At 41.0% G+C, this 27,528-nt stretch overlaps 2 protein-coding genes across 2 annotated transcripts in view; one reads left to right on the forward strand and one right to left on the reverse strand.

Annotated features, from left to right (window-relative positions):
- The window catches only part of GABRB1 (gamma-aminobutyric acid type A receptor subunit beta1), a 147,872-nt gene extending 127,138 nt beyond the window's left edge, over nt 1-20,734 (forward strand). The window contains exons 6-9 of the mRNA XM_080404152.1: nt 2,212-2,349; nt 2,493-2,645; nt 3,861-4,111; nt 11,229-20,734. Of these exons, the coding sequence (XP_080260278.1) occupies nt 2,212-2,349; nt 2,493-2,645; nt 3,861-4,111; nt 11,229-11,576 (890 nt within the window). The 3' untranslated portion in view covers nt 11,577-20,734. The remainder of the gene's footprint in view (nt 1-2,211; nt 2,350-2,492; nt 2,646-3,860; nt 4,112-11,228) is intronic.
- Nucleotides 20,266-27,448, reverse strand: COMMD8 (COMM domain containing 8). Its single transcript, XM_080404640.1, has 5 exons — nt 27,327-27,448; nt 26,071-26,226; nt 24,891-25,043; nt 23,082-23,237; nt 20,266-20,751 (listed from the first exon to the last, which is right to left on the reverse strand). Exons 1-5 carry the CDS (start codon nt 27,369-27,371, stop codon nt 20,731-20,733), a joined length of 531 nt encoding a protein of 176 aa, XP_080260766.1. The 5' UTR covers nt 27,372-27,448; the 3' UTR covers nt 20,266-20,730.
- Between the last annotated feature and the right edge of the window lie 80 nt (nt 27,449-27,528).

Genomic DNA, 27,528 nt, shown 5'->3' on the forward strand with positions numbered 1-27,528 from the left:
TCTCTTGTCAAACAGGCAGAGGAACTGCAGAGAGGTTAGCAGAGGCTGACGAGGGGGACAGCATGAAGTCAGAACTTGCTGGGAATGGGAGACGGCTCCTTTCTCTGCCCTGGGTCCTGGCCAAGAAAGCAGCACAACTGCAGCAAAATCAGAGGGAGGGGTGTGAAAAGGGCCCCAGGTGACAATGGCACAGAACAGAAGACTGAGGTTCATTCTTTTCTACCAAAGCCTGAAGCAGAATCCAGGATTCTGACACCTAAACCTTCACCTGTGACTTTGCAGCAAGTATGGGTGCAACACCTTAGGTAGTGCTGCGCCTTTCTTTTTTATGCTAGCCCCTAAAGACAAAGAAATAGCTGTGAGTGTTACCTCATGTAGAGGATATCTGTGTGGTACCGACTCTATACATAATCAATACCCTTTCCATATGAGATGACACCTTACCATTTCCTCTGTTTTGCTCCATCTTTTTTAAAAAGGGAAAATATTCAACAGAGATTTTTTTATAATACAGATTTGCAAGAAAATGAAGTTAACACTTCCCTGACAATCTTAGTCTCAGCCATTTAAACAGACTTTGCAGTCTTCACTCTGTCCTTCAATCCTTCTGTATTGTACGCTGGACGTGGCTCATGCTGGGCGCACGGCTGTGTGCATTGTCTTTACAGCAGCTACTGAAGTCCCACTACCAAGCAGCTACCTCAACCTTTTTCAGTGAAAAGCTTTTGGCTTCTGCCTGGAAGGAATGAAAACCAGTCATGCAGAGAGCCCTGTATGGGAGCCCTGGGATGGTTCATTTAAAAAAAAAAAAATTACCATAAGTAACGGGAAGCACAGTTTTAAGCAAACAGCAGCAATCCATATTACACAGATCAGTACGGTTTTGGGAGCAATTCAGATAGTTAGCAAACCATGGCACTGAGCAGTTCACAAATAAGGTGTGTGAACACTTAACCTTGTTCAGCCCATCACTGTGTGTTTGCATCAAAAGATTGCTGTTCAATAACTGCAGACTTGCCAAGCAGTCCCCGGAGCCTGCAGCAAGCTGTGAGGGCTTCTCTGATTGTCCCCAGGGAAACTACAGACCCGTTCTGCACGAGGTCACCTTGCCAGAGACAAGGCTGATACCAGGCGCTGTCACAGGACATCTCCAGGCTGATTTCCCTAGCTAGAAATTGTGTTACTGCTGCATATGAAAGGATAAGTTCCTAATTCTGGAGAGGTTTCTGATGCAGTTGGTTCAGCTGGCAAAACTACTGTCAAGTTTTCTAAAGCTTTGAGTTCAAACACATGTTTTTATTTGATCTGTGTCATATGGTTTAAACCTGATTAAAACTAACACCTGAAGGAAAAGTCTAAAAATAGATGAGTGTTGTTCTCTCCTTTGGTGGATATCTGGAGAAAGTAGTAAAATGCAATAAATTGGAACCAGTTTAAATATTAGTCAAAAAAAGTCATCAATTGTGAGATTTTTTTTTTTTTGAAACTCAGTCAGTTTTGAGTTTAATCAAAATGTTTTTGAAAATGGTAACAATAATGTTAACATTTCCAGTGGTAGAATGGCAAATTAATTTTTAATTAAATGATAAATAATCAACATCACTGTTAAAAGGAAAGAGAAGAAAGGAAATTTTAAGTCAATAGGAAATAGTCCTGTGATAACAGAAGATCAAAGATGGCATGGTCTAATTAAAATACAAAATGCTGCATGAATATCAAAGGAATACCTGCAGCTCTGACAGACATGGCCAGGTAATAGTACAGGCACCTGAATTCTAGAATCATCTTTGCCTCCACTGGCTCCAAACTCAGTATTTTGCCACAAGCCGGCATACGAAATCAAGGCAAAGCTGGGAACCGAACCTGGTTTTACTGTCAGAGCTCCTCTTAGAGAGTTTGTTTCGCTGGTGTTGTAACATGTCGGTAAATTGAGTAACTCGAGCCTGAATGAAAAGCAGTAACATTAGAGCTAGCTAAAAATTGATCTTTAACTTTAAATTCTGTCCTTGTTTTCTGCCTTCTCCCTTTCCACCCCTAGAATCTTCCCCTGGGTATGGAGGAGGCTACATGGCTACTGTACAACAGAAATGTCACGTCAGAGAAGGCTGAATTCCTGACTGACAGCAGCTCCCTCCACTTTAACTGCAACTATTTAAGCCAAGTAATAAAACAAAATGAAAAATCAATAATCAAATTGTGCCTCTGTTTCAGATGGATACACTACTGATGATATTGAATTTTACTGGAATGGAGGAGAGTCGGCAGTGACGGGAGTTAGTAACATCGAGCTCCCACAATTCTCTATTGTTGATTACAAGATGGTATCTAAGAGAGTGGAATTTACAACAGGTAAGAAATGGTATCAAAGAGAGTGGAATTTAAAACAGGTAAGTACTGGTTAGTTAAAAAAGCTCCCCCCTCTTCCCCAACCCAGAAATATCAGTGTCTAACTTGTGTTAGACATCAGTTATTATGTGACTTCTTTCTTTCAGGAGCATATCCTCGATTATCCCTTAGCTTCCGGCTTAAAAGAAATATCGGATACTTCATTTTGCAAACCTACATGCCTTCCACACTGATCACAATTCTGTCGTGGGTATCTTTTTGGATCAATTATGATGCTTCTGCAGCCAGAGTTGCTCTAGGTAACTTCTTTTCAAAATCACTGAACTACATAGATGCTTGTTGCCTTCGAATACAGTAGCACCGAATCCATACAGGTGATTGTAGCAGCATTAATTGTGAGCTTACATATGCAGCGTAGGGTCTTCATCACTAGGAAGGCAGGCAGGTGCCGCCTTGCCTAGATCTGATGTCCTCACCCTGCAGTTAGGTTGGGATCCTGACTGACTTCCAGTTGCCATAATGGTTTTTGGATCAGGTCAAAAGTATCTTGCTTCCAAATGTAAGCATAAAGGTCTAATTCGGGTGGCCAAGGGTACCTATACTGTGCTGCATCAACATTTCTTTGATGTTAAAAAGCATCCTCTCAGGCCAGATATGTGGCTGGAATGAATACTCAAGTTCCTCCCAAAGTGGAGTGGTACCAGCTTACACCAAGTTTCCTGTACCATGTTCTTTCCTACAACTTTCCATAAGAACCAAGATCTTCTACCACCATCTGCGCTTTAAGGCACATATGCTTTTCAACTTCTAAAGCCAGAAAGCATTTTGTTCCACCTTTATTTTGTCCCACCTCTCTGTAAATTTAGCTCATTACACCTGTGCCTAGAGCTATTATCTAGATGCATTAGAAAGAAAGAAAGAATCATGCAGTGATGGATAACAGTAAGATGGAAATGCTTTACTTGGCAGCACCCCTTTAACAGGAAAAGCTGTTTGGTACAAGCACATATATCACTTTCTCTTCATCAAAGACCATCACTTTATCATAAAGCTTCCCTTTCTCCTTTCAACCCTCTGTTTTCAGTCAAAAGCTAGATACTTAATCCAGTTCCCCAGAGCAATGCAAGCCACCTTATGGGGTCCATCAGGGCTGCTGCTGTAAATACAGTAATGAGCTCTCTGCTATCTAGGTCAGCTATGGAACACCGTGTTCCCTAGCAGAGTTATTGCAAAAATTAAGGCAAGATGTACCAAGGTAGCCTGGGCTTTTGAAGGCTATTTCGTTCACCCTGTGATGCACAGAAAGCCAAGAAAGGTGCTATTCACAGGCTTGCAAGGATTATCTTCCTTTCCAGTCCTGCAAAACACATTCCCTTGCTGTTAAGAATCTGTTCTCGTAATTAAGCCATCTGCATGAGAAGTGCATGGTAGCTGGGCAATGCTGCCATTAGGCCTTTCATGCTCAAATCTCCTTCCCTGCCTGCTTACTCCATGTCTTTTGCTTCCTTTCGCAGGAATCACAACTGTGCTGACCATGACCACCATCAGCACCCACCTCAGGGAGACCTTGCCAAAGATTCCCTACGTCAAGGCAATAGATATTTACCTGATGGGATGCTTTGTGTTTGTGTTCCTTGCCTTGCTGGAATATGCCTTTGTAAACTACATATTCTTTGGGAAAGGGCCCCAACGTCAAAAAAAGGCAGCAGGAAGGGCAGGACATGCTACAGGCGAGAAGAGCAGACTGGAAACAAATACAGTCCAGGTAAAATGTTCAAGCCAACTTTTCAATTATTTCTGCTGTGACAGTGTTGATGTATATGATGATAGTGATAAATGCGGTTTGAAGACATATGCAAAAGTATTTAGGATTGTCTGGAGAAAAATTGTATTTTAAGGAGATTACAGCAACATGTTTGTTCCATTTTCAACTGAAAACAGAGTAAGAAACTACATAAAATGGAGAATAATATTCAGAGCAAGCTTTTCTTTGCAGCACAGAAGAAATGCAAGGGGTACAAGGAAGTTAAATATTTACCATTTCAACTGTATATTTCTTTGCCACATAAGGTGATATAGAAGAAATGTTTATTATATAGTTCCTCTTTACATATAAAACTTCAGCAAAACTAAAAAGCAAAGACAGACACGTTTGTTTCAGTGAGTTCTGAATGAAGCCCACACCACTGAGCTTCCAGAAATGTAAGGATGCTGCTGCTAGGTTATAACAGCTTTCACAGATGTCACGACTTTTCCCTCAGGCTAAATTCAAGCAGACCACAGCTACACCCTCTTAAAAAACAAGCCAGACAAACTCCAGGAAGTAATACTATGGACATTTTTTTAACTTGGAAAAGTTTAATTCAGCAGTACATCACTGAGCACTTGTAAACTTCTATAAACCTATTTCATTTTTTTCCCAGTTTTTCAGAAATAAACACTTCCCTTAAGTGTATTTGGCCCAGTCTGACTCAGAGGAAAATACATATCCTCATGAGCCAAAAATGTTCTTCTGTTCTCTGCTTTTCTTACAATATGTTACGTCCAAGTATTTATGAGATCTTGCCCAGGCTGTCCTATAATCTCCTGTGCTGTTGTGGCCTGGGGTGATAACATTTGGACAAAACTGTATGTGAGCCCTCTGCTCGGCTTGAAGCACGAGACCGGCACACAAAGCTCCAGCAGGTAAGACCTTAGCTTAATGGATGGTTGCAATTTCACATACATGTCAGGAAGTGCATTTCAGAAACTCTGTGATATTTTATTAGCACTAGAGTTGTGTGCCTTGTATCCCAGCAGCCACGCCATTACAGTTAAGCATCATTAACAGAGTCATCATGTCCTCAGTCTCAGTGAACTCATAAGCCCATTAAAAGTCCTTACCCACATCTGCCTCCTGTCCCAATGTGTAGGAGATGCTTTATTACAACGGGTGCACAAATTCAGTTTAGACTTGCAGCAGTCTCCAAGGTCCCACAAAGTATTGTCCTCCACAGAGCAGAGGAGGTAAGCCATCCTGTTACGGATTGCTGTGTGCAGGCACTGTCTGTCCATTTCTGTGGAAAATAAGTGGAAAAAACCCAACAAAGCCCACAAACTCTAACCAGCCACCTCAACAGCTCCTGAGATCACCCAGCCTAGGTGAGAAGAAGCACAGCAAGGACTCATGATGAAAAGGAAAACACTTCTCCAGAGGTCAGCCTTGGCTTTATGGGCCCCAGTGCACTGAACTGAGTAAAGGATGAAACAGTGTGAAGGATGAGAGTGCAGGTAAGCTCTTTCTCTTACGTATTTGGCGAGTTTGTTTAACTAACAAAAAGTCCTAACTTAATGACTGAAAGCTTTTGTCTAAATGTTACACTGGCAAAGATTACACTGAGACTAGTACTCAGAATGGAATAGAAAGTGTTTGCAATCCCACTCGAACTTCTCAGAGCACCACATGCATATCATACACCAGCATTTCTCTTTGTACTAGGATTTGCAACTGTCCACACTGTAGACTGCAATTCCATTCTGAGACTTAGAATGCTTTAAGTGAACAGACTGCTTTCTGCCTGTACAGAGCAGGTTTGTGATTTTAGAGAGTGAGAGAGAGAAATACACACCTACACGCACACACGCAGACACACACTTGTGAATAGGTATCAATGGATTTTGTTATCCCACTGGAGACACGTTGATGTGGGAGCTTGTGAGCATTCATTTTACTCAGCATGGAAATGCTGATGTCCAGCAGTCGTATTTCTGTCTTCAGCAGGAAGAATGCACATGAGCAGAGCAGTGGGACACAGTAAAGTTATGTGATCTCTAGTGAAGACAGCTCCCAGCCGCTCTCCATCATATTTTGAGACTTTTCACTGGTATTATGATGTCTGTACCAGAGCAGGGGAAAGTGGTTTTGGAGCACAAAAGAAACACAGATGTAAGTATCTACAGCTATAGGATATTTTTTCCCTTTTGCTCTTGATCCATACCACTTATCCTTAAAGACACCTATAACCAATAGAAGATATGTAACAGTGTTTCCTCTCTTTGTGCCAGGTGAAGATATTTCTTGTTTCCATCTGACATACAACTGCCACAACCAGGAGTTCAAATTCCTTCACCAGATAACAAAAGCGTTAGACATGTGAGCAACACTCAGCAAACTGGCCGTGATATTAACACAGTATAAAGAAGACCCAATGGAAAATAAAACCATAATGCTATTTCATATGTGGCTGTTGCTTGCTCTACAGAATGAAGAAGGTGGAAGTAAAGCCCCTCTGTTTCACAACTTATACCATTTTAATTTTTAATACGCAAAAACAATATTAACTTGTAATAAACATGCTTTCTGTTTCTCTGAATAAAGCATAAATGCTGTTTATATCTCCTTGTCCATTTGTTGAAGCTAGATGTCACTGAGGAAACCACCATAATTATGGTTAAATAGGACAAACCACCTAGCAAGGTAATCCATGCATTCAACTGCTTCTGTTTCGCCAGACAATTATAATGTGAATAAGCATTACACAGAAGATGCCTCTTAAGCATGAGAAAGAGGCAGGATGCAATCGTAACTGCATAAGGGGCTGAGCCATCAAGGGGTTCATAAATGGCAACAAGCATGGTCTCTTGCTCCCCAGTTCTGTAGAGCATCTCACCTTCCTTTCAAACCTTCTATGAACCACAAAACACCTGGGATGCAAAGCCAGAGACCAGCCACCGGCTGCAAGGACAACGTACGATTTTCCAGTACGGTGGCTACTGGAAGGAGAAAAAGGAGGGAGCACATAACCACACAGCTAGCTCAGCCTTCAAGTAAACCCACGCCTCAAGAAGTATACCCCTGCTGAGCATAACCTGTTTCTTTGCAGATCTGATTGTGATAACACTACTGCATTTGTTCCACAAGATGGCTTGTATGAGTAGCATGGCCCTGAATCTTTCATCTTAAGAAAAGATGGTTTTGTATTGAGACGAAACAAAAGTTCTTACCTTTTCTCTCCCAACACTTAACATTAAAAAAGTAGGTAGGTAAAAACCCATTCCAAACAGCACTAAGCATCTGAGACCCATCCTCTGTCAAGGAATGCCAGTGTGCTCCTCCCCTAGAACTGACTAATTTTTATGTGGTCAGCACAGGATTGTTATTTTGGGGTCTTTTTATTACTTTAACTATTTTACACTTACAATGCCATTTGACACTCCTAAGCAGGAAACTCATTTTCTAAGTACACATACAAGACAAATTATTAATTCTTCTTCGTTTCCTGAGCACACATCAAGGCTTTACATCACTGATGAAGATTCATATATATATACCTGTGCTGATTGATGTTTTACGTAGTTCCAGTGCAAGCAAAGAATTAAAAATCTATAAAATCAATATAGATACACGCTCAATATTGGTACAAATGCCATTACAAGAAGCGTCACCATGTACATGCATCAGAAGCATATTTACGCTTTCATAATTATACTAGATGACTAACACATCAGCTTTAGATGCTTTAACATCCTGCTCACGTATTCGTCATGATATGTTCAAAAGACAAAAAAAGTAACAATTCTTCAGCTTTCTATAACTTTAGGCAAAATGTATGCATTGTACAAACAAGGCTAAGTGTGTATGTTTGTGCAAACACACATTTAGGCTCAGAATATCTGTTAAGCAAGAAATCCTGTTTTCATCTGAGCAATAATCAGTTTATGTAATAAAATTTAGGGCACTCCAGCGAAAGAACAGCGAGGTGGTATCTGAAAGAAAGAATAAATGCATTGCATCCAAGCAAGGAAGAACTCTGGGCTTGATATGGCTCATCTTTCCTACCTAAGGAGGGGACTGAGATACTCTGCTCCAAAGCAGGGGGCCAGAAAACTGAGCAGACGGAGCCTTGACTCTTCCATCCCCATTTTTTGTCATGCCATCTGATGCAAATGTGTCAAGACTGTGTACAACTGCAGTACATACCTGGTGAGGTGAAAGAGCCTCTTCACTGAGACACAAGGTGAAATAAGTCAAAGTCTGCTGGCTGTTTCTGATGCACAGGCTTCCTCCAGCACAGGACTGACCGCAAGCCCCAGGTAACCTTGTATCAAGTAAGGGAGAAAATATTTTAAGACAGAAAATTTACAGCTTTTACTGTCCAGTCATTTGCTGTTGATTCATTCTAACATTAACATAAACAAAACTAGTAACAAGTCCTTTGGGGGGATCCCTTAACAATCTGTACATTTTCCAGATTCCTACAGGAATTTGTAGAATTTAGAACTCCTATGCTTCCGTAACAAAACCTCAGCTGCACAAGTTTTAATAATATTTTGGAGTGAACTTCAATCAACTCTGAAAGGGTTTTTAACAATGTGGGAAATTAACTGTTAGTCCAGCTTCATGTTGCACAAGTGAAGAATTTGACCCAGGTACATAAGTAAAGCCTTTATACTTTTCTGAGCTAATTTATTCAAGATCAGCATAAGGCCCTTTGCTCTGAATTACAAAGACCGCAATTCAAAGACTGAATTACTTCATGATGTATACAAATCATCCTACCTAAAATGATTTAAATAAAACTAATTTTAAAATATAACAGGCTCATTCATAACACTTAAAGGGGGAATTCATATGCTGCTTGACTTATAATAAGCTGTCAGGGTGTATTAGTTTAAGAAACATCCCTATGAATCACTTTAGATTGTAGGCAGTTATGAGTTGTCTTCACAAAAGAGAAGCCATAACAACTGCTTAATGATGCTTGTGCTACTACTATCACAGCACTAAAGTCAATTAGCTTAGACATTACGTTATGTAATCAAAGACAGCTTAAAGAGCTATTTTGTAAAACTGGGAAGAACAGGTTGATCTATCAGAGCTTCTGAGAATTAAAAAAAAATATTCCTTTTTACATGGAGACAACTCTGAGATTGTTGCTTTTTCCACAGAAAAAGTCAGAGCTTAGGGGTATAATGAGTAGTCCCATAGCTATGGCAGTCCTCTGCAGAGTAGGAAACCCTAGCTTAGGTCTTCCTTCTGCCTAAATTTTAAGACTTGACCAAAAAAGTAAACTGAGTAGCCCTTATCTCAAATAAAGATTGCAAACACCATGCTCCTTTGTGACCAGCTAGCCTCTCTAACTCAGAATATGTGAGCTTTTCCCACCAAAAACAGTGGTGGGAACTGGGATGTTCCCACTGAAAACTCATTTCAGTGTGTACAGAACCAGTTGCTAAACCAGAGTAGTGCATCTTCTGTCTGTGGTGAGTTACTATTCCATTTAGAAGACTTTTTTTCCCCTCACAGCTCTCCTGGGTGGCTTTTGTACAAATAGCCCCTTCACTTCTGTGTTTTCAGTTAGTAAGTGCTTAGTCTGGCACAGTGTATATATGCCAGCAGCTATCACGCAACATTTTCTCCTTCTAGTGATGGGAAGGAACATCTTCCACGCTGCCGGGTGGAACCCAGGCTTTCTCTGACTTCCAGCTTTCCTCTGCAGCATCCCCCAGAGACTGGATTTCCCCTTGTGCTCTGCTTGGGGTTTTTTCTTGAACATACTTCGAACCTGCTGTAGATGATTATACCATTTCCTAGCTCTGCTATGTCTCACTAAAAATGTCTCAGCGTGTGACCCAAGCATTGCATATCACTGATGTTTCACAAGACTAGACATCATCAAGAAGTAATTTTCCTTGGTACAAAGGCATCCCCAGACAGCCATGGTATAGATTGTAACATATTTGGGGTAGGTCCAACACCACAGTTTACAAAAAACAATTTTAATATTCAAGCCTCAAGGTGAAGTCTTTGAAGTTTCATTTAAGAGGTCTGTGTCCTGAGGCATATTTCCCTCATATGAGCTACCGTGGGTGTCTAAATGCCTGAGAATTTGAAACATCTAGGAAGTCCTTATGGAGAAGTCAGGAGTCATCCTGGGAACACCAAAAAAACTTTTCCTAAAAGAGGTTTTACTACAGACACGTAGAAAAGTAAAGACGAGTGAAAAGATAAACACTTTGTAGTAATGCAGCAATCCATACTTAATTACATTCATACACACAAAAGACAATGATATTAAAATATTTTATGTCTACACATATACGATTGTTTCTGCCAGACATGTACATATTAGTTGCAATTTCCAGTTTTAGGTACTTGAAACAGTGCCCTGACTAACAGCACAAAATTCAGTGATAAACATATTTGAAACAACTGCTTCTGATACCAACATATAAAAGTGCAACTGAATGTAAGGTTTCATCAAGTAAAATAAATTATTCTATCTCCACATGAACAAGTTAATAGTATGCTGTGGGGAGCGGGGATTTCCATCCTGCAATATAGTAATTCTCAAAAATTAATTCTCATCACAAGTATTTTACAGTAACAGATAAAATGCACGTGTACCTACGTGCTCTTCGTATGATGAACTTATTGTTACAAAAGCAATTTTTAAACTAACCTACAGCACTAACTCTGTATAAACCTGTATAAAACGAGCGGAGACAGCAACATTTTATTTTCATCTTGAGTACGTGAAAGCTTCGAGTGTCAGGTCACCAGGCATTAAACATCAGTATTTCATAAAAACCATGTTCTAAGTTAAAGATAAAATTAGAAAAGTCTTACTTTACAGGGGCTGAGATAACAAACTGAATTAAAAGGTCCCAGACCAAGAGGCCAGGTCTGGATGGAAGGTATTTAGATGCTTAATAATAATTTCACACTAGTCAGGAAAGTGTACTCAGTACCTTTTCACTTTTTGTCAACGCTGCACAAGACATGACTGTCACTGCAGCGCCAGGAGTGCCTCAGCAGCAGAGCCAGAAGGCACCCGTCCATCTGGAAAAAACCTTGGGCTGCCTGAGGAACTTGTCTAATTCACATTCCTTCCTTGACACAGGTTGATCCCCATGGAAATGTGCTTCTTAGCCCACTTGAAATACAAAATGATGTCAGCAGCTCAGACGTGTTCACAAGCCTCTGTGACCCTCGAGCCACCACGTACACGTACGACAGCACCAACCTGCAGTACAGAAGAGCCACTTCCAGCAGAGACCTCTACAGCAGGAGTGTTCTGGACAGGCACAGGCTTCATAAAAAAGGACGCTTACGAAGAAGGGCATCCCAGATCAAAGTCAAAATCCCCGATTTGACTGATGTTAACTTGATAGACAAATGGTCCAGAATGGTCTTTCCCATCACATTTATTCTTTTCAATGTTGTTTACTGGCTGTATTATGTGCACTAATTTATGCAATAATGTTACCATAGACTAACATAATTAGACTTGTTTCTTTTCCTTCTCAATTTTGTTAACTCTGAAGAACTGCAGTAGCCATAACATGTTCAAGGTAAGATACCCAGCCATCGAATACTTCTAGATTTAAGCTTTCGAAGAAAAAAAAGAACCCAACCCAAATCCAGCCTTACCATTCACAGATAAGTATAGTACAGATGTGCTCTTAAAAAGCATCTTCAGCAAAAGTGCTATACTTTGATTTTTTATAGAGTTCATGCATCACCCATGACCTTTCTGTACCCACTTTTATCTCTCTTTTTTTTTTTTTAATGGAATAAAAATTAGTATTACTGTATTTCTTACCATATATTGGCAGCCCATGGCAGCACGCTTCCAAATGAGGCAGTAAAACAACTCAAAGTAGTAGTTAAGTCACAGTCTTTCAGCATTTAAAGCACAGAGAAATTTGAAGAAATAACTGTGTGAAGGATTATAACTATTATATCACACATCATTTCAAAGTTAATAGTTATACTGGGAAGTGTTTCCATACTGTCCGTGAGAAGTACCACTCAAGGAAAAGTCAATTCACATTTTCAAAGAGGCAGGGATCTTCAAAAGAAAGGAAGGGTAGCAGAAACAAATCCCACCAAGTTTCCAACTAAGGAATCAGCTGATGGACTCCTAACTGGATCCAACTTATTTCCACAAAGTAGCAAAGTCGAAATTGCTGAGAACAATTGTGCCATTTATAATTTTGTATTAAAAAGTAGGACACACAGACGTGTTCATTCCTGGAAGCAACTACTGAGGGATACCCCAGGCCTCAAGCGGCCACCTTTTTGACTCCCAGGTTGCCTGTGGCTGATAATTGCAACACACTCTCCCAAAAGCTGGGAGGTGTCTGGGAACAGATCTGAGGAGATTTCTGCACGCAGTTTCCTGTAAATTGCCTTACTCTGCTGAGGAACAGGAGATACGGCTGAGTCCTGCAACACACTAGTGATGCTGGGTGCACTGCTCCTGAGGAGTTGCTTCTCCCCACCCGGCTGCTTATCGCCTGACACAACTCCAGCCGAGGGACCACAGGCGAAGGTCCCTGCAATTGGGTAGCAACTGGTCAGTCATCTCCTATCTGTATCAAATCCATTCCCCTTCTATTGCCAGGGGAGTTTTAACAGTTTTAACTCTATGGTGCCTAACATGGCATTTGATTGAAACAGAACTATTAGCGGTTGAATTTTATTTTGTATTGAAAGTGTTTCATAGTTTTAAGAGAACCAAGATATACAAGCCAGCAGAGCCTGTGGAGGTACCAAGGTGATTTTTCATCAGTGCCAGCTGGTACAGAAAGAAACTTTGATCAGGACAATCAGTAAGCAGCAATACCCACAGTTAGGAATTAGTAGGGAATACAAACGAGTGATGGAAAGCTTCTACACCAGTTCCACGCTGACTGGCAGTAAGGTCAACCGGTGACCTTATTGCCAGCTGACATTACATCTTTTTAATCAATCAGAACTTAATAATAAATGAAACACTCCTACATGTTAATGCTTGCCACATCCTGCAAGACCTGGACCTCCTAACAGATCAGGACCTGCTGCCCCTTCCCTTTGTTTATGCAGCAGGCTCCTGCAGAAACAGACTAGCATGATAAAACATCAAACAAGAAAGGGAATAGGTTTAATTCACTCATTACAAAAAAATGTAAGCCTGCAAAACAGGCATTTGACACTGGTAGTCTAGGGGGGTCCTTGAGACTATCAGTTTTCCTGTGGGCTCCGAAGCCACAGAACCCAAGCTCAACGGAACACAAAGGTGATTACCTCAGCTGTCTTCTCTCTGTCACAACCTTTAACCTCCACTCTATTGAAGAGTTGCACAATTTTACCAGATTGTTCAGCCAGTGGGTACAACTTGAAGTGATTCAGGACAAATATTCATTCAGTCAAATGGCTCTTCTGAACAGGCTACAACTTGTATGCCCCCACCCTAAAACAACTCCAAATAAATTTTCAACATTTGCACCATACCAGCAACCAAACTAAGAACTGCCACACATCATTCCGCATGGGACATTTTGATGAATTTTTTAGTTAAATTTAAGCAATGTTCAGATCATGAACATTTTAGCTGTATATGGAAGTCTTGCATGCTAAGTAAACTGAACTTCTGTAACTGCCAAAAGAGCCCCAGGAGGGAGACAGCAGCAGGGCCATATATGCTGCCTATTCCAAACACATACCCCATTAAATGGTTTTGAATTCAATGAACTGGCACCGGACTTTACAAACAGAGAGAATAGGTCCACGAGCTTGTGCACTTGCCAGATTTGAGGTTATATGCAGAAATAAATATAAAGAAAGAAATACATTCTACAGATTTGTAGGGTAAAATACTCTGAAAAAAAACCACTGTCAGTCACCCATGGATTTGCATTACCTGATTTCTCAAAGATATTCACAGGCAGACCACAGGTCAGTAATTTAACCCAGCTGTTCCAGTGGTGCAGAGATGTTACAACCCCTTCTTACAGCTACAGTGGAGATTCAGGAAAAGCAGCATGGCACTGAAACAAGATTTTAGCTTAAGAAAAGGATCCTTTACCTTATATTACAAGAGCAAAGATCAGCCTTACTGGTCTTCAGCATTTTTCTTGTAAGACCCTAGCATCTGCATACACATAGTTTCTATCTTATGGATCACCCAGCTACTTCACCCACAGATGTTAGTCACATGGGCTAAAAACCATTACATTGTACAGTTCCAAGAAAAAAAAAAAAAAAAAAAGGGTATGGAGCGGAGGAAGGGCCATTAACAAACAAAAAGCAGTGCAAATGCAGAAGTCCTTCAGAACAGCATTGTCCAAAATAGAACTGCCAGTGTTGAACGGCACGCAGCAAGGCCTGCCTGCATCAAGAGCTGGAAGCCACAGTCCTGACGGAGGAAACAGCTGCCAGCTCTCGGCGCAAAGCTCTGCAGCAGGGGCTAATAACCCCACCACATACAGAGGCAAGAGCCACTTACTGCAGGCACTATCTTACCCCAAAGCCAGCACTCCTGCCTCCCACCGCTCCTATCCACATATCTAACCACTAACTCTGGTAAAGAAAACAGAATTTGGCATACAAGCTTGCAAGGTACATTGGATTTAAACTAAAACCCCTTTCAAAGCCTCAAAGGAGAATTAAAACCCAAACTTGGGAATGGTATATAATGGTGTATGACCATAACGAGTACATTTTCCCTCTTTCAACTACTTTTAGAAAAAAAAGCAGAAGAAAACATTTCTCACTTGAGAGCAATTGCTTGGCAGCAAGGAAAAGACAGTGGTTATTAGAGGCACAGGATGGAAAAATATGTCTATTTATGGGTTACCCACGCACTCTGCCATCTAGAGCTAGAAATCAGTGAGTACAAAAGAAACACCTCTTCCCATCAACAGGGTGGAGTCATTTGGCTGACTTTAAGCAATGAAGGTGAATAATGATGCAATGCTAAGCTCCATCACTGTTGTACTTCACTAATTAGTTTGCCTGCCCTTAGGAAGCAGACATCAAGATCAGCATAGGTAAGGTACTATTACTAATTAGATTTCAGCTAAACTCCCTTTCAATTTGGGCAGCTGTCTCGTGCAACCTGTGTTGGAAGTCCTTTTTAGCTAGGTTTCCCAAAGATATGGGCTTCTACTGCCCCTGAGTGTGTGTGTATGTTTGTGTGCCTACCTGGAAATCTCCCAAAAATATTTGAATCCGCTGACAATTTCAACTACAAGATAGCAGAACAGTAGGGATCTAGGAGATACCACGTTCTTACAGGTTTCAACAAAGCAGTTAGCTGAGCAAGAGGACAAAGATCATGTTAATTCACCCGTCTTCTCTGGCACAGAGATACTCGATGAACACCAACCTGATTAGTAAAAAAAGAAAAAAAAATCAGTATCACAGGAATCTTTCTGCCAGCATTCCTATCCTTCATGCTACCACTGACCAGCACAGAAGTTGCCATTTCAGTTACTTGCTCTTTCACCTTGTTCACCCTTATAGAAAACGTTCCATCCCCTCGTACTGCAAGCGGAGGATTTCTTGAGATGTATCATGAGGGAAGTCATGCAGCACTGGAGGCCATGTTCCACCAGCTGCTCCTGTTTCCCATCACTGAGGAACCTCTGCACCTTCTTGTGAATTCCCATGTACTGAGGATGCATTGCTAACACTGCCTTGGGAGCATTAGTCAAATATAGGGGCTGTGTTACACCTGTTATGTACAAAAATATTTTTAAATGGCTTCTGTATTGTAAGGCATAAGACCCATATCCGTGATCGTACAAGAATGTGCCTTCCTACCCCCGTGGGCATCCACCCTGCAGCTCAAAGGCAGCAGGAGATCACAGAAGAATATTTAATTTCAGCATGTAATGATACCAAAACATATATGCACAGCATGAAAGAATTAAGAGACAAATGAGAAATCTGGCATTTCTTAAAGGAAGACTAGGTCACTTTGGTCTACTTACTGTCTTGGAGTGCAGAGTGAACTCTAATTATGTTGTCTGCTCCTTGGCATGTTTATTTCTGAATTATTTTACAGGTAACTTTGAATCTCCAAATGTTATAAAAACATCACCTCTTGTCTTGTCCTGGTGCCATCCTAAGAAATGGTCTTCAGCACTTATTCTTGGCAAAATCCAATTGTATTTGATTATCATTACCAATGAGAAGCTAAAATAATTAAATGACAGCAGAAGCATGTCATCTCTCTAGAGACTCTCTCTGATCAATAACGTGTTTTAACTTATCACTGGCTAGCTGTATATGCACGTGAAAGTATAAAATATCAATCACACTGCCAAAAATGTTCATAAAGATGGGTTTCCTCTGGCAGATTATGCACTTCAGTGAGAGCATCAGCAACCTTGTTCCCATCTATGAACATGTCAGTTTCCTTGTTCCCGTCTGAAACATCATTTGCCGTTTTGATCTAGCTGACAACATACTACCTGATTTTCTTTAGATTTTCAGAGACAACTAACTTTGAATATTGTTTGCAGCAGCTTTACAAACAAAGCTGGCAAATCATTTCAAGAAAGAACTGAATAAGACTTCAGCATAGGTAAAGAATTCAGAATTGGGTTTTACAAAGGCAGTTAATACCAGTTCTCATCAGATTGCCCAATGCTTGCTTTAGCTCCCATCTAAATCAACATCAACAGAAATATGGAAGATCTGAAACCTCTGCATTCCCAAGAAACAAAATTCCTTCTTTTATGGTAGGCATCAGAAAACAGTTATTTAATCTACATGGTGTTAGGAATCCTTCCCCCCAGATAGTCCACCACCAAAGCAGTCCCCGTGGACCTATAGTAGTTCCCAATTAGAAAAATTTACACACTTTCCAGTGCCTTTCATTACTGTATTAGCTAAATTAGCTGACTAACCTAATGCTAAAACGTAGCCCAAGCCTTCTCTATGTAGGACTCCTGCTGGTGCTAGCACATATGAAGAGTACCTTTGAGTAAAATTCTCAGCCATAGACAGCATGAAGTGTCGAACATCCAGTATATCCTCTACAAACCAACTTAAAACGTCAGGTTCTGCTCCTGTGAAGACTTCACAGAGCAGCCTGATGAGGTGAAGCACACAGGCTTGTAAAAGTCCGAAGGATGAATCTTTGTGAGATTTGCCTCCTTTTCTACATTTTGGTAGTAGTCTTTTTGTCTTTCTGGAGAGGTCCAGAACTAAGTATAAACTATAAGTTTACAGAGGGAAGCGTAGTGTACTGCCAAATGTAATCAAGGCAGATTTAAAGAAGTGATCTTGGTGCACTTATGGAAGCATTCTCCAGTACTAGAAGAGTAAAAATACCTTTATTTCTGATACTTCATTAAAAATATTAGTTCACAACTCAAAGGGATAGCAAAGTGTGCATACTTCAGGACAAGGTGTTACTGGCTCTTAAGACCACCCTTCAGAAAAAGGTACAATCATGTTTCAGCATGTTTCTTACAAGAAAGGCTTGCTCCAGAACTCAGAAATTGCTCTACAGGCTTATATAGATGTTTTGAAAATACATATTCTTGACATACACGATTGCCCTGTTGCAAGAGCAGCTTCATTGCAACAGTCACTTCCATACCAACGGTTTGCAGGTCGGAGCCAAATCTGATTCACTATAGCATGCCAAGATCAAAGCTGAAATGGTTGATCATTAAAAACACGTTTTTTCTGAAATCACAGGAAGATTTCTATGAAACAGAGAAGTGCAATGAACACTAGTGGAAAGCAAGTAACATTTTTATAATTAATTTTTATATTTTGTATCAAGATATGCTGCATTTTCTGATTCAAATTGCAGGTCTATTTAAGCAATGTGATTTTCTGTAGGTGCTTTTTACATGTTGAAATTAAAGCTTCATACAGCGGTGTGTCCATTATAAGTATTATTTTCATTAGGACTTCTGGTTCAAAGAGCCTACTGTACAAAATTTTGGTTTTGCTCTTAATTACGTGCTTAATAGGTCTGTACAAAGTACCTGCAAAACCACAGAGGTTTTATCAGTATATTTATGATGGTTGTTTTCCTTTTTTTGCCCATGCAACCATGGGACCCAGAAGTGAGCTGCTCTGCAGGAGCAAACAGTGGCAGAATATGAACCCATGTCCCTGAAACAGGACAAAAGGGGGAGCATCACCCAGGAACAACTGTTACAATTTAGTGTGGTGGGACATACAAATACTAAAGCCGCCTCACTTAGTGTAACCAGTTAATGAGAAGAGCTCAGGCCTGGAAGAATGCAATAAAATATGGATATGGGCAAAGTAAGCAGATGGGCAAGGACAAAATTTCAAGTTATTTTATGTTAATGGAGTCTCCTTAAACTCCTGCACCTTTGGTCCAATTCCTATGCCTTCAGAAGATTTCCACCACCACCACCGATTCCCCCTTAGTCACAGACTGAAGTGGCTTTGTGAGTGACACTCCTCACATCAGCCCCTCCTCAGCTTTTGTTACTGGTACAGTTCTTGTATTTTACTCTAGTCCCAGCATACAGTTCCTCCAGATTGTGGGGTTGTGACATACATTGAAGTGCTCTGGGCTGTATGGAAACCTCTGTGTGGAAATGTTACACCAACTTCCTTACCTAACCTCCCAGTCTTCAGTCCAGAAGGGAGCACAGCCAGGCATACTTGACAGACATGCTCCTGGCCACATGAGCTTGGTTTAGATGCTTCCTTGACAGGTACGCTTTTCCTATTCACTACCTTTTCATGTCTACCTGCGTTCATCAAAGTGTATTGAAGCTGACACTACCATAACGAGTCTTGTGAAGTCTCTAGCTTTTCTCATCAATTCAACCTGGTACCATCTCCACAAATGTCTTACCTGTCACAACTGGAGATCTTGCTTACTCCAGAAGTAGCTAATTGTCAGAGCAGAGAAATAACAAAACTGTTTTCTGATAGATGGTAAAAAATACAGAGCGGCAAGCTCTCCTCTCTGTTCTGTTTGGTCCTTTTCCTTTCCATCTACTGGAGGCCTTTACATGCCTTACAAGGACTGTTCGTTTCTCTGTAGAGATGTAAGGTCAGGATGCATGTTTCAAATGCAGTTCTGCGACAATCATATTTTAGCTGCTAGCTCTCAACTGCTCATGAACTGGTGCTCCTCTCCCTCTCTAGTTGTTCATGTGGTGTTGTTATGCCCCTCTGTCAAAAACATCTTTTTGATGGTTATATGAAAAATACTCTGACTTTCAATAAAGTCTTAACATCCACAAAAAAGCAGCTCATTGCACATTTATTACTGTCAGATCACAACAGAACTGTCTTTTTTTTTTTAAAGCAAAAAATCATTGACATTTTCATAGAAACCTTCCTACGAATTTTTCCCTCTTCCTCCTCCTCTTTGACAAGACCTCTGAAGTCCAATTTTTTTATACATGTTATTTTACACGTTGCTTATATGAAAACCTATGGCATAACAAAATATAGTGGGAGAAACTCAAGACCCCAATTTTGAAACTATGAAGGTAAGTTATTAATTTTGCCTTCTTATATATACAAAATATGCATAATATACACACACATATGATAAGTACACATTTGTATTTATGCAAGCATTACAGATAACTTTCTCTTTATATGTGGAAAAATGGTTTAACAAATAGTAGACACCGTAAGATTTCTAGTGTAGTCTTCTCTAGTATTACAGCTTCTAACTTTTGTTACATACTACAATCAAAAGTCAACATGGTTTCAGAGAAGTTTAGAGTAGGATTTACCGGTCACCTGCTGTATTAAGTGGGCTGGGAATATCCTTTTCACAGTCTACATAGGTCAACTCCCTCTCCAGCAGCACTGCACTCCCTTTTGAGAGCTTTCAGTATATTAAGAGAAAAGCCATCAAGTAAGATAAAAACCTCAAGTTTTACTCTGTATAAAGCCCCAGTGCTTTTTCTGCAATTTCCGAGCACTGAACAGGTTGCCTAGAGAGGTTGTGGTGTCTCCATCCTTGGGAGATATTCAAAAGCCATCTGGGTAGCCTGCTCTAAGTGACCTTGCTTGAGCAGGGTAGGGAGACAAGATGACCTCCAGAGGTCCCTTTCAACTCCAACTACTCTGTGATTCTGTACTGCTTTTGTTTGTAAAGCAGGTTTTTCCCAGCATCTAAAAATAAAAATCAAGAAACAACTTACTGCAATTATTCACACACAAAATCAAGTGTTTATTTACTATTTACAAGTATAAATACATTAATGCTACTTTGTCATGTTCTTCATTATCATGGCACCTTAGATAAGAGTAACATTATGTAAGTGAGTTAGTTTTACTAGGCACCTGTGCAGTCACTGCCGAAGTTTAACCAAAAGAAATATGGCACACGTCATAAATGATACTTTTCCATGGTTCTGTAAATCTTTAGTACTAAAAGCAACTGTACATTGGATTTTTATGTTTTTGGTCAAACAGATACAAGGTTTTATTATTTTTTACAAAAGGATTAGTATTTTTTTTGGTCACAAGTCTTAATAGCCTTTTCACTTCAGTATTTTACAGCATCAGCAACTTTTGGCTTTGCAGAGAACATTTCTTTCCCCTCGCCCACTCCAGGTCAAATGGGGAGCCATCACCAGCAGATACTGTCGATGATCTGAATTCCATCATTTCAGTTGCAAGACAACCTTCAAAAAGGAGAAAAGCAATGAGATTAAAGTTGGATAAACCCAAAACTTAAGCAGGGTAGGAAATACAGCTTTTTTCTTTCTGTTACAGTGTAATATACAACTGTATAAACATGCCTTTCCTCTGGAAAATACACCATCCCTCTCTCAGTTCTCTTCTACAACCTCACACAACTATCACTTCCAATAACTAACCAGCATTTACTGCGTGCAAACCACTCCTCAGCTACCTGTAAACAAAGAGTAGAACGGTAATTTCCAGGTCCAGTGAGATTCCTTTCGTGCAAAGCAGAACTGAGGGACCATTTCTAACGTGAATTCCTCCTTGTGTGCACATAAAACTAAGTAAGAGGATGACAAGATACCACAGCTTCCATACAGACCCTCAAGCAGAACAAAAACTGTGTGGAAACTGAAGTCTGTCCTGGAACAATCCTTGTTTGCATAGCGTCAAGTTCATGACAAGCTACTATTTTCGTTTAGTTTTGCAGGAAAAGATCCAGGTGAACACAAGCTCTTAAGGGCTCTCCTTTCACGAGAACATCACCTGTATCTGGACTAATGTACTTATCTCACTAGGAACTGCACAGTTATTCAAAGGTCTCATGTTAGCCTCATTAAAGCAACTGGTGGACATCATCTTAGTGTCTTTTGTAATTCAAAATATTAACAGCACTATTATAACTTAGTATTTAACTCTATGAGCTATAAAACTATTACTTTCAGTTGATTTATACTGAAAAAGCTTTATTCTAAATATTAGTCTACAGATTTCAGCTATAGCATCATAACATTACATAAAACATGTAAAGAAACTCCCTACTTGCTAAATGTTATGAAGCATCTAGAAGCTGCTAACTTCTAAAACATGTTCGTACAATACTCGCATCCATCCTGCAGTATGTCAGAGAATTCCACCTCTCAGATAATGTGAAAATGTCTTAATATTTATTGTCTGTTAACACACACACATACTTTCCTTTATAACAGAGCCAGAATTAATACTGAAAGTGAACAAGGATGGATTCCAGGATTCAGTCATCACCAGGGGGCATGTCCAATGACGCTTCTTCCCCTAATGATTTTTCTTCAAATTGTCACTTCCTTTAGTCTTTTCTATTAAGAAATCTGAGACACTACAAATAAAGCTTTACTCGAATTTTTCTTCTTGGGTTACTGTATTGGAACCTTTAACTTTGTTCCTGATTTACTATGCCATGGAAATTACAGCACTCCATTTGAGCGAAACAACTCTCCCATATGCATCCCCAGCCACTGGCATTTTGTGAACATTTTGTGAACTGGGGGAACACTGGAGTTCTCGCCAATCTTTCAAAATCAATTCTCATCCGACACTTACTTTGTTTTATTCTCCTCCTGTTCTCACTATATAGAGTTTTTAATGGTGCTCTGAACAGACTATTATGCTTATAAGGATTCTAATGACATTTTTAAAAAATTCTAGACTAAACTGTGCCGAAGTCCAAGACAGTCTGCCTTTTATAAGGCTTTCTGTAACTCTATAGTCATTTTGCCAATGAACAATTGACTTTGGGTTTTCAGCAACACACCCAGAACAATGTGGTTCATGTCTACTACAGCCTTTCAAGGGGAGCCTGTTGGCAAAGCCTTCTTAGTCCAGCTTACAGAAGGCATCGCACTCGCAGCCTCTCACCCTGCTGCAGGACTTCAGCCACCCCAGCATCTGCTGAAAAAATAGCATGCCAAGCTGCTGGCAATCCAGAAGACTCCTGGAATGCATTGAGGATAACTTCTTAAGCCAGGCAACGGACAGCCCAGAGGGGATGCAATACTGGACCTGATGGTCACCAGTGCAAGTGAGCTAATTGGTGATGTCAGAATTGGAGGCAGTCTGGGCTGCAGTGATCGTGCTCCGCCGGATTTCACAGTCCCAAGGAATATGGGGCAGGTAAAAAGTAAAATCAGGACGCTCATTTAGGAAAGCAAAATTCCAGCTCTTCAGTGAGTTAGTCAATAGGACCCCCTGGGACACTGGCCTCAGTGACAAGGGAGCAGAACAGGGCTGGCAGACCCTTAAGGATACCTTCCATAAAGCACAAGAGCTCTTGATCCCCAGGTGTAAGAAATCAGGAAAGGATGGCAGGAGACCAGCATGGATGAGTTGAGACCTGCTGGTCAAGCTAAAGGGCAAGAAGGAAATGCCTGCATGGTACTTAGCCGCCAGCTACTTACAACAGCTTTAAAAGGTCCCTTCCAAGCCAAACTATTCTATAATTCTATGAATTTCAGTGAAAATAAACTCAGTACATGACAAGTCAGAAACAAAGGATGATATCAGTAAAAGCTACCTTATTAGCGGCTTCCAGTGCATTTATTAGGTTCTGCAACTCCTCCTTATTCATCTCTATAGAAACTGGTTTAATTTCACCATTTTCTCTCACATCCAGATCAAGATTAAGAAGTGGCATTTGCAGCATGGAAAGCTTATCACTGGAGAGAGCAAGCTATGCAGATTGATGGAACAACAAGAAAGTACAAGGTGAAGTCACTAACTTTTTAGTTTTTCATAGCATCACATTCGCACTTTATACTGAACGTATACCACCAGTATACCAGTACACTACCAGAACAAACATCAACATGACAAAATTCATTCCTCACAAGTCACTGTTCCAGTACAGGGGTTTCCTTCCCCCTCCCCCCCACCCCCGCCATTGTTGGGATTTTTGTTTGTTAATATCAACAATATACTGAAATACTAAAACCCCTCTTCATAGCAATACATTTGTCAAAACAATTTGTTAAAATTACTGGGCTGCTACATTTTTGTATTCTAGGATAAAAGAAAGGATACATTTGATCATAGCTCTTTAAAAGTGAAGTATATAAATCCTGAAGTCACCACATTAAAATAGTTCTGGTAATCAAAAAGAAGGGTCTTACAGAAAGAGGCAGATGAGAGAAAAAGGACACCTTTGTGCATTTTTCAGCTCTCTCTTACAGCTGATCAAACACTGTCAGATACCCTATTCAACAAACACTGATAAAGAGGATTACATACCAACTGTGCTTTCTTTTTTGTTTACTATTATACTCTAGTACAAATAAGGCTTTTAAAATACATTAAAATCAAAGCTCAGTTTATAATACTGTAGGTCAGTATTTTACACACCTATCTTATTCAGAGAGCAGAATGTAATACAGCAGAGGAGAAACAATGTCCTTGGTAGGATTCAACGATGGTAAGCGAAAAAAATCACAACCAGCTCAAGAAAAAAAAATAAATCTGGTTTAAAGCAAAATGAATACAGTAGTTCAGACATGTACCAGAAATCACAAAATAGAAACTTAAAAAATCCTCCTAGTCAAAAGAAACCACAAACAAGAGCTCACATAAGCCTAGTTTATATTTTCATAAGCAGTAAATGCAGTTAGCAAGAGATTGATCTGTAGTTAACAGTTCATCTGAAACACATTATGAAGCCATATTTGCTCTTGCAAAATTTTGTCTATTGTGGGCATTGCTCTTTGATTTCCAAAGCTGTTTGCTGCACAAATTATTTAACACTCTTGTTGAAATTAAAAACTATTTAACAGCTCTACAAATCTGTTTAATAGCTCCCATGGACTAACTGAAAATGTAAACGGTATATGTAGTGTTGTTAAGTCTTTGACAGAGCCTAATTTAAAGCAGCTGTCTTTGTAAACCCAAAGCAGCACCACAGTGATCACTGGATTATCAAAATAAGTCTAAAAATAAAATTATTTCAAACTAATTATTAAATAACTGTTTATTGCAGGAATCTAAAAATTTGAAAAGAAGTCAGAGAAACACATCCTGAACCTTAAAATTAAGTAAATATTTCTTCTTCCTTTGAATAAAAATATTGTCTATTCAGGCCTCAAAATCGTAACAGCATACGAAACTTCCAGGTGTTCCTGAGGAACATTCAGTCTCCTTTTAGGGATACATATTGCAGATTTAAGAGGAAGAGGGGTGGGACAGGAAAGAAGAAGTTTACCTTTACAGTTTATACAAAATACCTACAAAACCTGAACTATGCTCCAGAATGAGCAGGCTTAAGGGCACTATACCAATAGTTGAGTTCTGTGTTGTGGAACACTTCTTTCAAACAACATTGAGACAACACTCTCACCTTTAACTGCCAGTCAAAATCCTGAAGCTGGGCAGAGGAGATTGCGTTTACTTTTTCCACTAGTGCATTCCTGATTTCTTCCTTTCTGCCTTTTAGACATTTTGTGATTGCTTCTTGATAGTTCGAATTTAACTCATTTATCTGCTGAGCAGCCTACAAAAAATAAAAATAAAAATTTTTATTTCTTAAACAGTGAACTACAGAAATAACATGTACCAGCTGTAATAGCTGTGGTCTGTAGATATCCAAGCTTCTACCCAGTCTGCTGTTTTATTGGACTCCATACTCTCATCTTTCCTGTATTGTCCTCAGTGGCTACCCTCTGTGTTTGATAGTTAGCATTTACCACAGCCATATATAAAGAAAAAAAATAATTTTCTTGTCATTCGAATTAAGAGACCAGAGAATGGAAGCTTTATCAGCCTTCTTAGATGCCACCCTAAAATCAAAACAAAAAATCATACACACAAAACCACTGAAGTTTAGCTCTGAAAGTTTCTGAACATCAGAGTGGAGACAAAATATATTAGCTTAGCTGAAAGAGACATGCTGATGTACAGCTTCCTATAGCTACACAAGTGTCTTTCTTTGATCTAGCTACTAGCAAGTACTCAATCCCAGCAATGCGCAAAAGGTAGGAATTAAGATTTCTGATAATGGAACAGGTTTTGCAAAGTTTACACATATTGGAATGCCACGAAATGTAGTCCCTGTCCCACACAGTCCTCCATTCACAGTCTAGATTTAGGGGGTTTGGATTTACATACAGTCAATATTTTAAAACACTTCAATGCAGTAGCAACGACCAAAGAAAGCTAAACAAGAGTGTGAACTGGTTTTAATGCTAATAAACAGTAATGACAGACTATTTTTTTAGGAAAGCTTATTTAATTTGGTGGTACTTCAGATATCAATTTAAGTCACCAAAACAGTATTTTAACAAGTATTATCCAGTGTTATTAAAAAAAAAACAACCTAAAGAACTAACCAGTGTCAATTTAATTCTCTTAAAAGTCATTGCAGTGTATCTCTGAATGCTGCTCAATGTATGCCTATTTAGGCTTAGTCTGCTACTACTCAAACGCTACACTATAAAAACACTTTAGGACTAAATAAACTACAAGACCAATCACTCCAGCATGATCTCTCAAAGCCAAGCCCTACAGTGATAAGCCCTTACCTCTTCATCAGATATGTTTTTGCCAACTGCAGTTTTGAAATATGTCATTGTTTCTTCCAAAATCTCCATCCACTCCGACAAGCTCCAAATAGTGCCATAATCTTGATATCGAGGATACGCACGGCCACATATACCATCAACTATTTTATGAAGGAACTGAAACAACGTGATATATAACTTAAGAGCGTAATTCTATCAGGGTTAACCTACCCCAGATATGAGACTAATTAAGCAATAGAGTTATCACCCCCTCCTTCACTGGGTGCTGTCTCAATGCTTCCTCTGAGCACAGCCCACGCACCATCCTAAAAAGTCACAGAGGTTAGTCCCCGAATATGAACTGTCCTCTCCCCTCCCCTCAAAGTTAATTCACAAGGTTTGGCCACAGAAATCACAACATGATTCACATTCACCTCGGACTTACATTTGGACAACAGTTTTGTGCACGACTGTAACATCCTGCTGAGCAGCAGCTCTGCCACCCCAGAGGGCACCTGTCACCCTGTATCGGGACTGGCAGGATGCAAAGCACAACTCAACGGGCCAACCTCCCTCCGTGCCTGTGGGTCTCTCTGGTCTCCCAAACCACAGTTCTCTAGCACCGAGCCTCTTCTACATGCTTGGCTTCTTGGCCTGCTGTAGTAATTTTATTTGAGCACTGCAGTGAGGCAAATCCAGGCGGGCCGCTCCTTCAACAACTGGAAACGGCTGGAGCCTCTCTGGGAGCAGCCGAGAGCTCCCGCAGGCAGGCCACCCCCGCAGCGGCAGTGACAGCGCCGAGCCCTCAGCCGGCGGAAGGCTGGCACAAGGAAGGGCATCTCCAGCCGCCCAAGAGCCATACGAGCGCAGGCCCCTCCGCCGGGCACCCCCCACCCCGCCTATTCCGGCTTCGTTTCGGCACGGCCCAGAGCGGCGGCCGAGGGAGGGCGGCGCGGCGAGCGGCACCGCTCCGCAGCCCCAGGCGGCCGGCGGGCCCGACCTCCCTCACCGGTGCCGGAGAGCGGCAGCTCGGCCGCCCCGCAGCGAACGCCGCCCTCCCCAGCCCCGAGGGCCGTTACCGGACGCCGGGGGGAACGCTCCTGCTCCCACCGCGTCCCCGCCCTCCCGGGTTCGCTCACAGCGGCAGCGGCTCGGCGGCCCCGACAACGGAAAGGGCCACCCTGCCGAGCGCGGAGGGCAGGCTGCTGGCCGGCACGGCGGCCGCGGCTCCGCTGCCCCCAGAGGCACCGGACCCCGCTGCCCGCCCGCCTGCCTACCTCGAGGGCCCGTCCCGGCGGCAGCTTCTCCAGCAGCGACAGCATTTCCCGGCCCTTCCCTCCCCCCCGCGCCGGCCACGTGACCAGCCGGGCTGCCCGCGAGCACACGCTCCCCCCTCCCATTCGGCGGCAGCGCGCATGCGCTCAGGCAAGGACTCGCCCTCCTCCGCCCAAGTTCACCGGTTCGATCCCAGCCCCGGCG

Source organism: Falco punctatus (genome assembly GCF_963210335.1).
Source record: "Falco punctatus genome assembly, chromosome: 1".
Classification (NCBI taxonomy): domain Eukaryota; kingdom Metazoa; phylum Chordata; class Aves; order Falconiformes; family Falconidae; genus Falco; species Falco punctatus.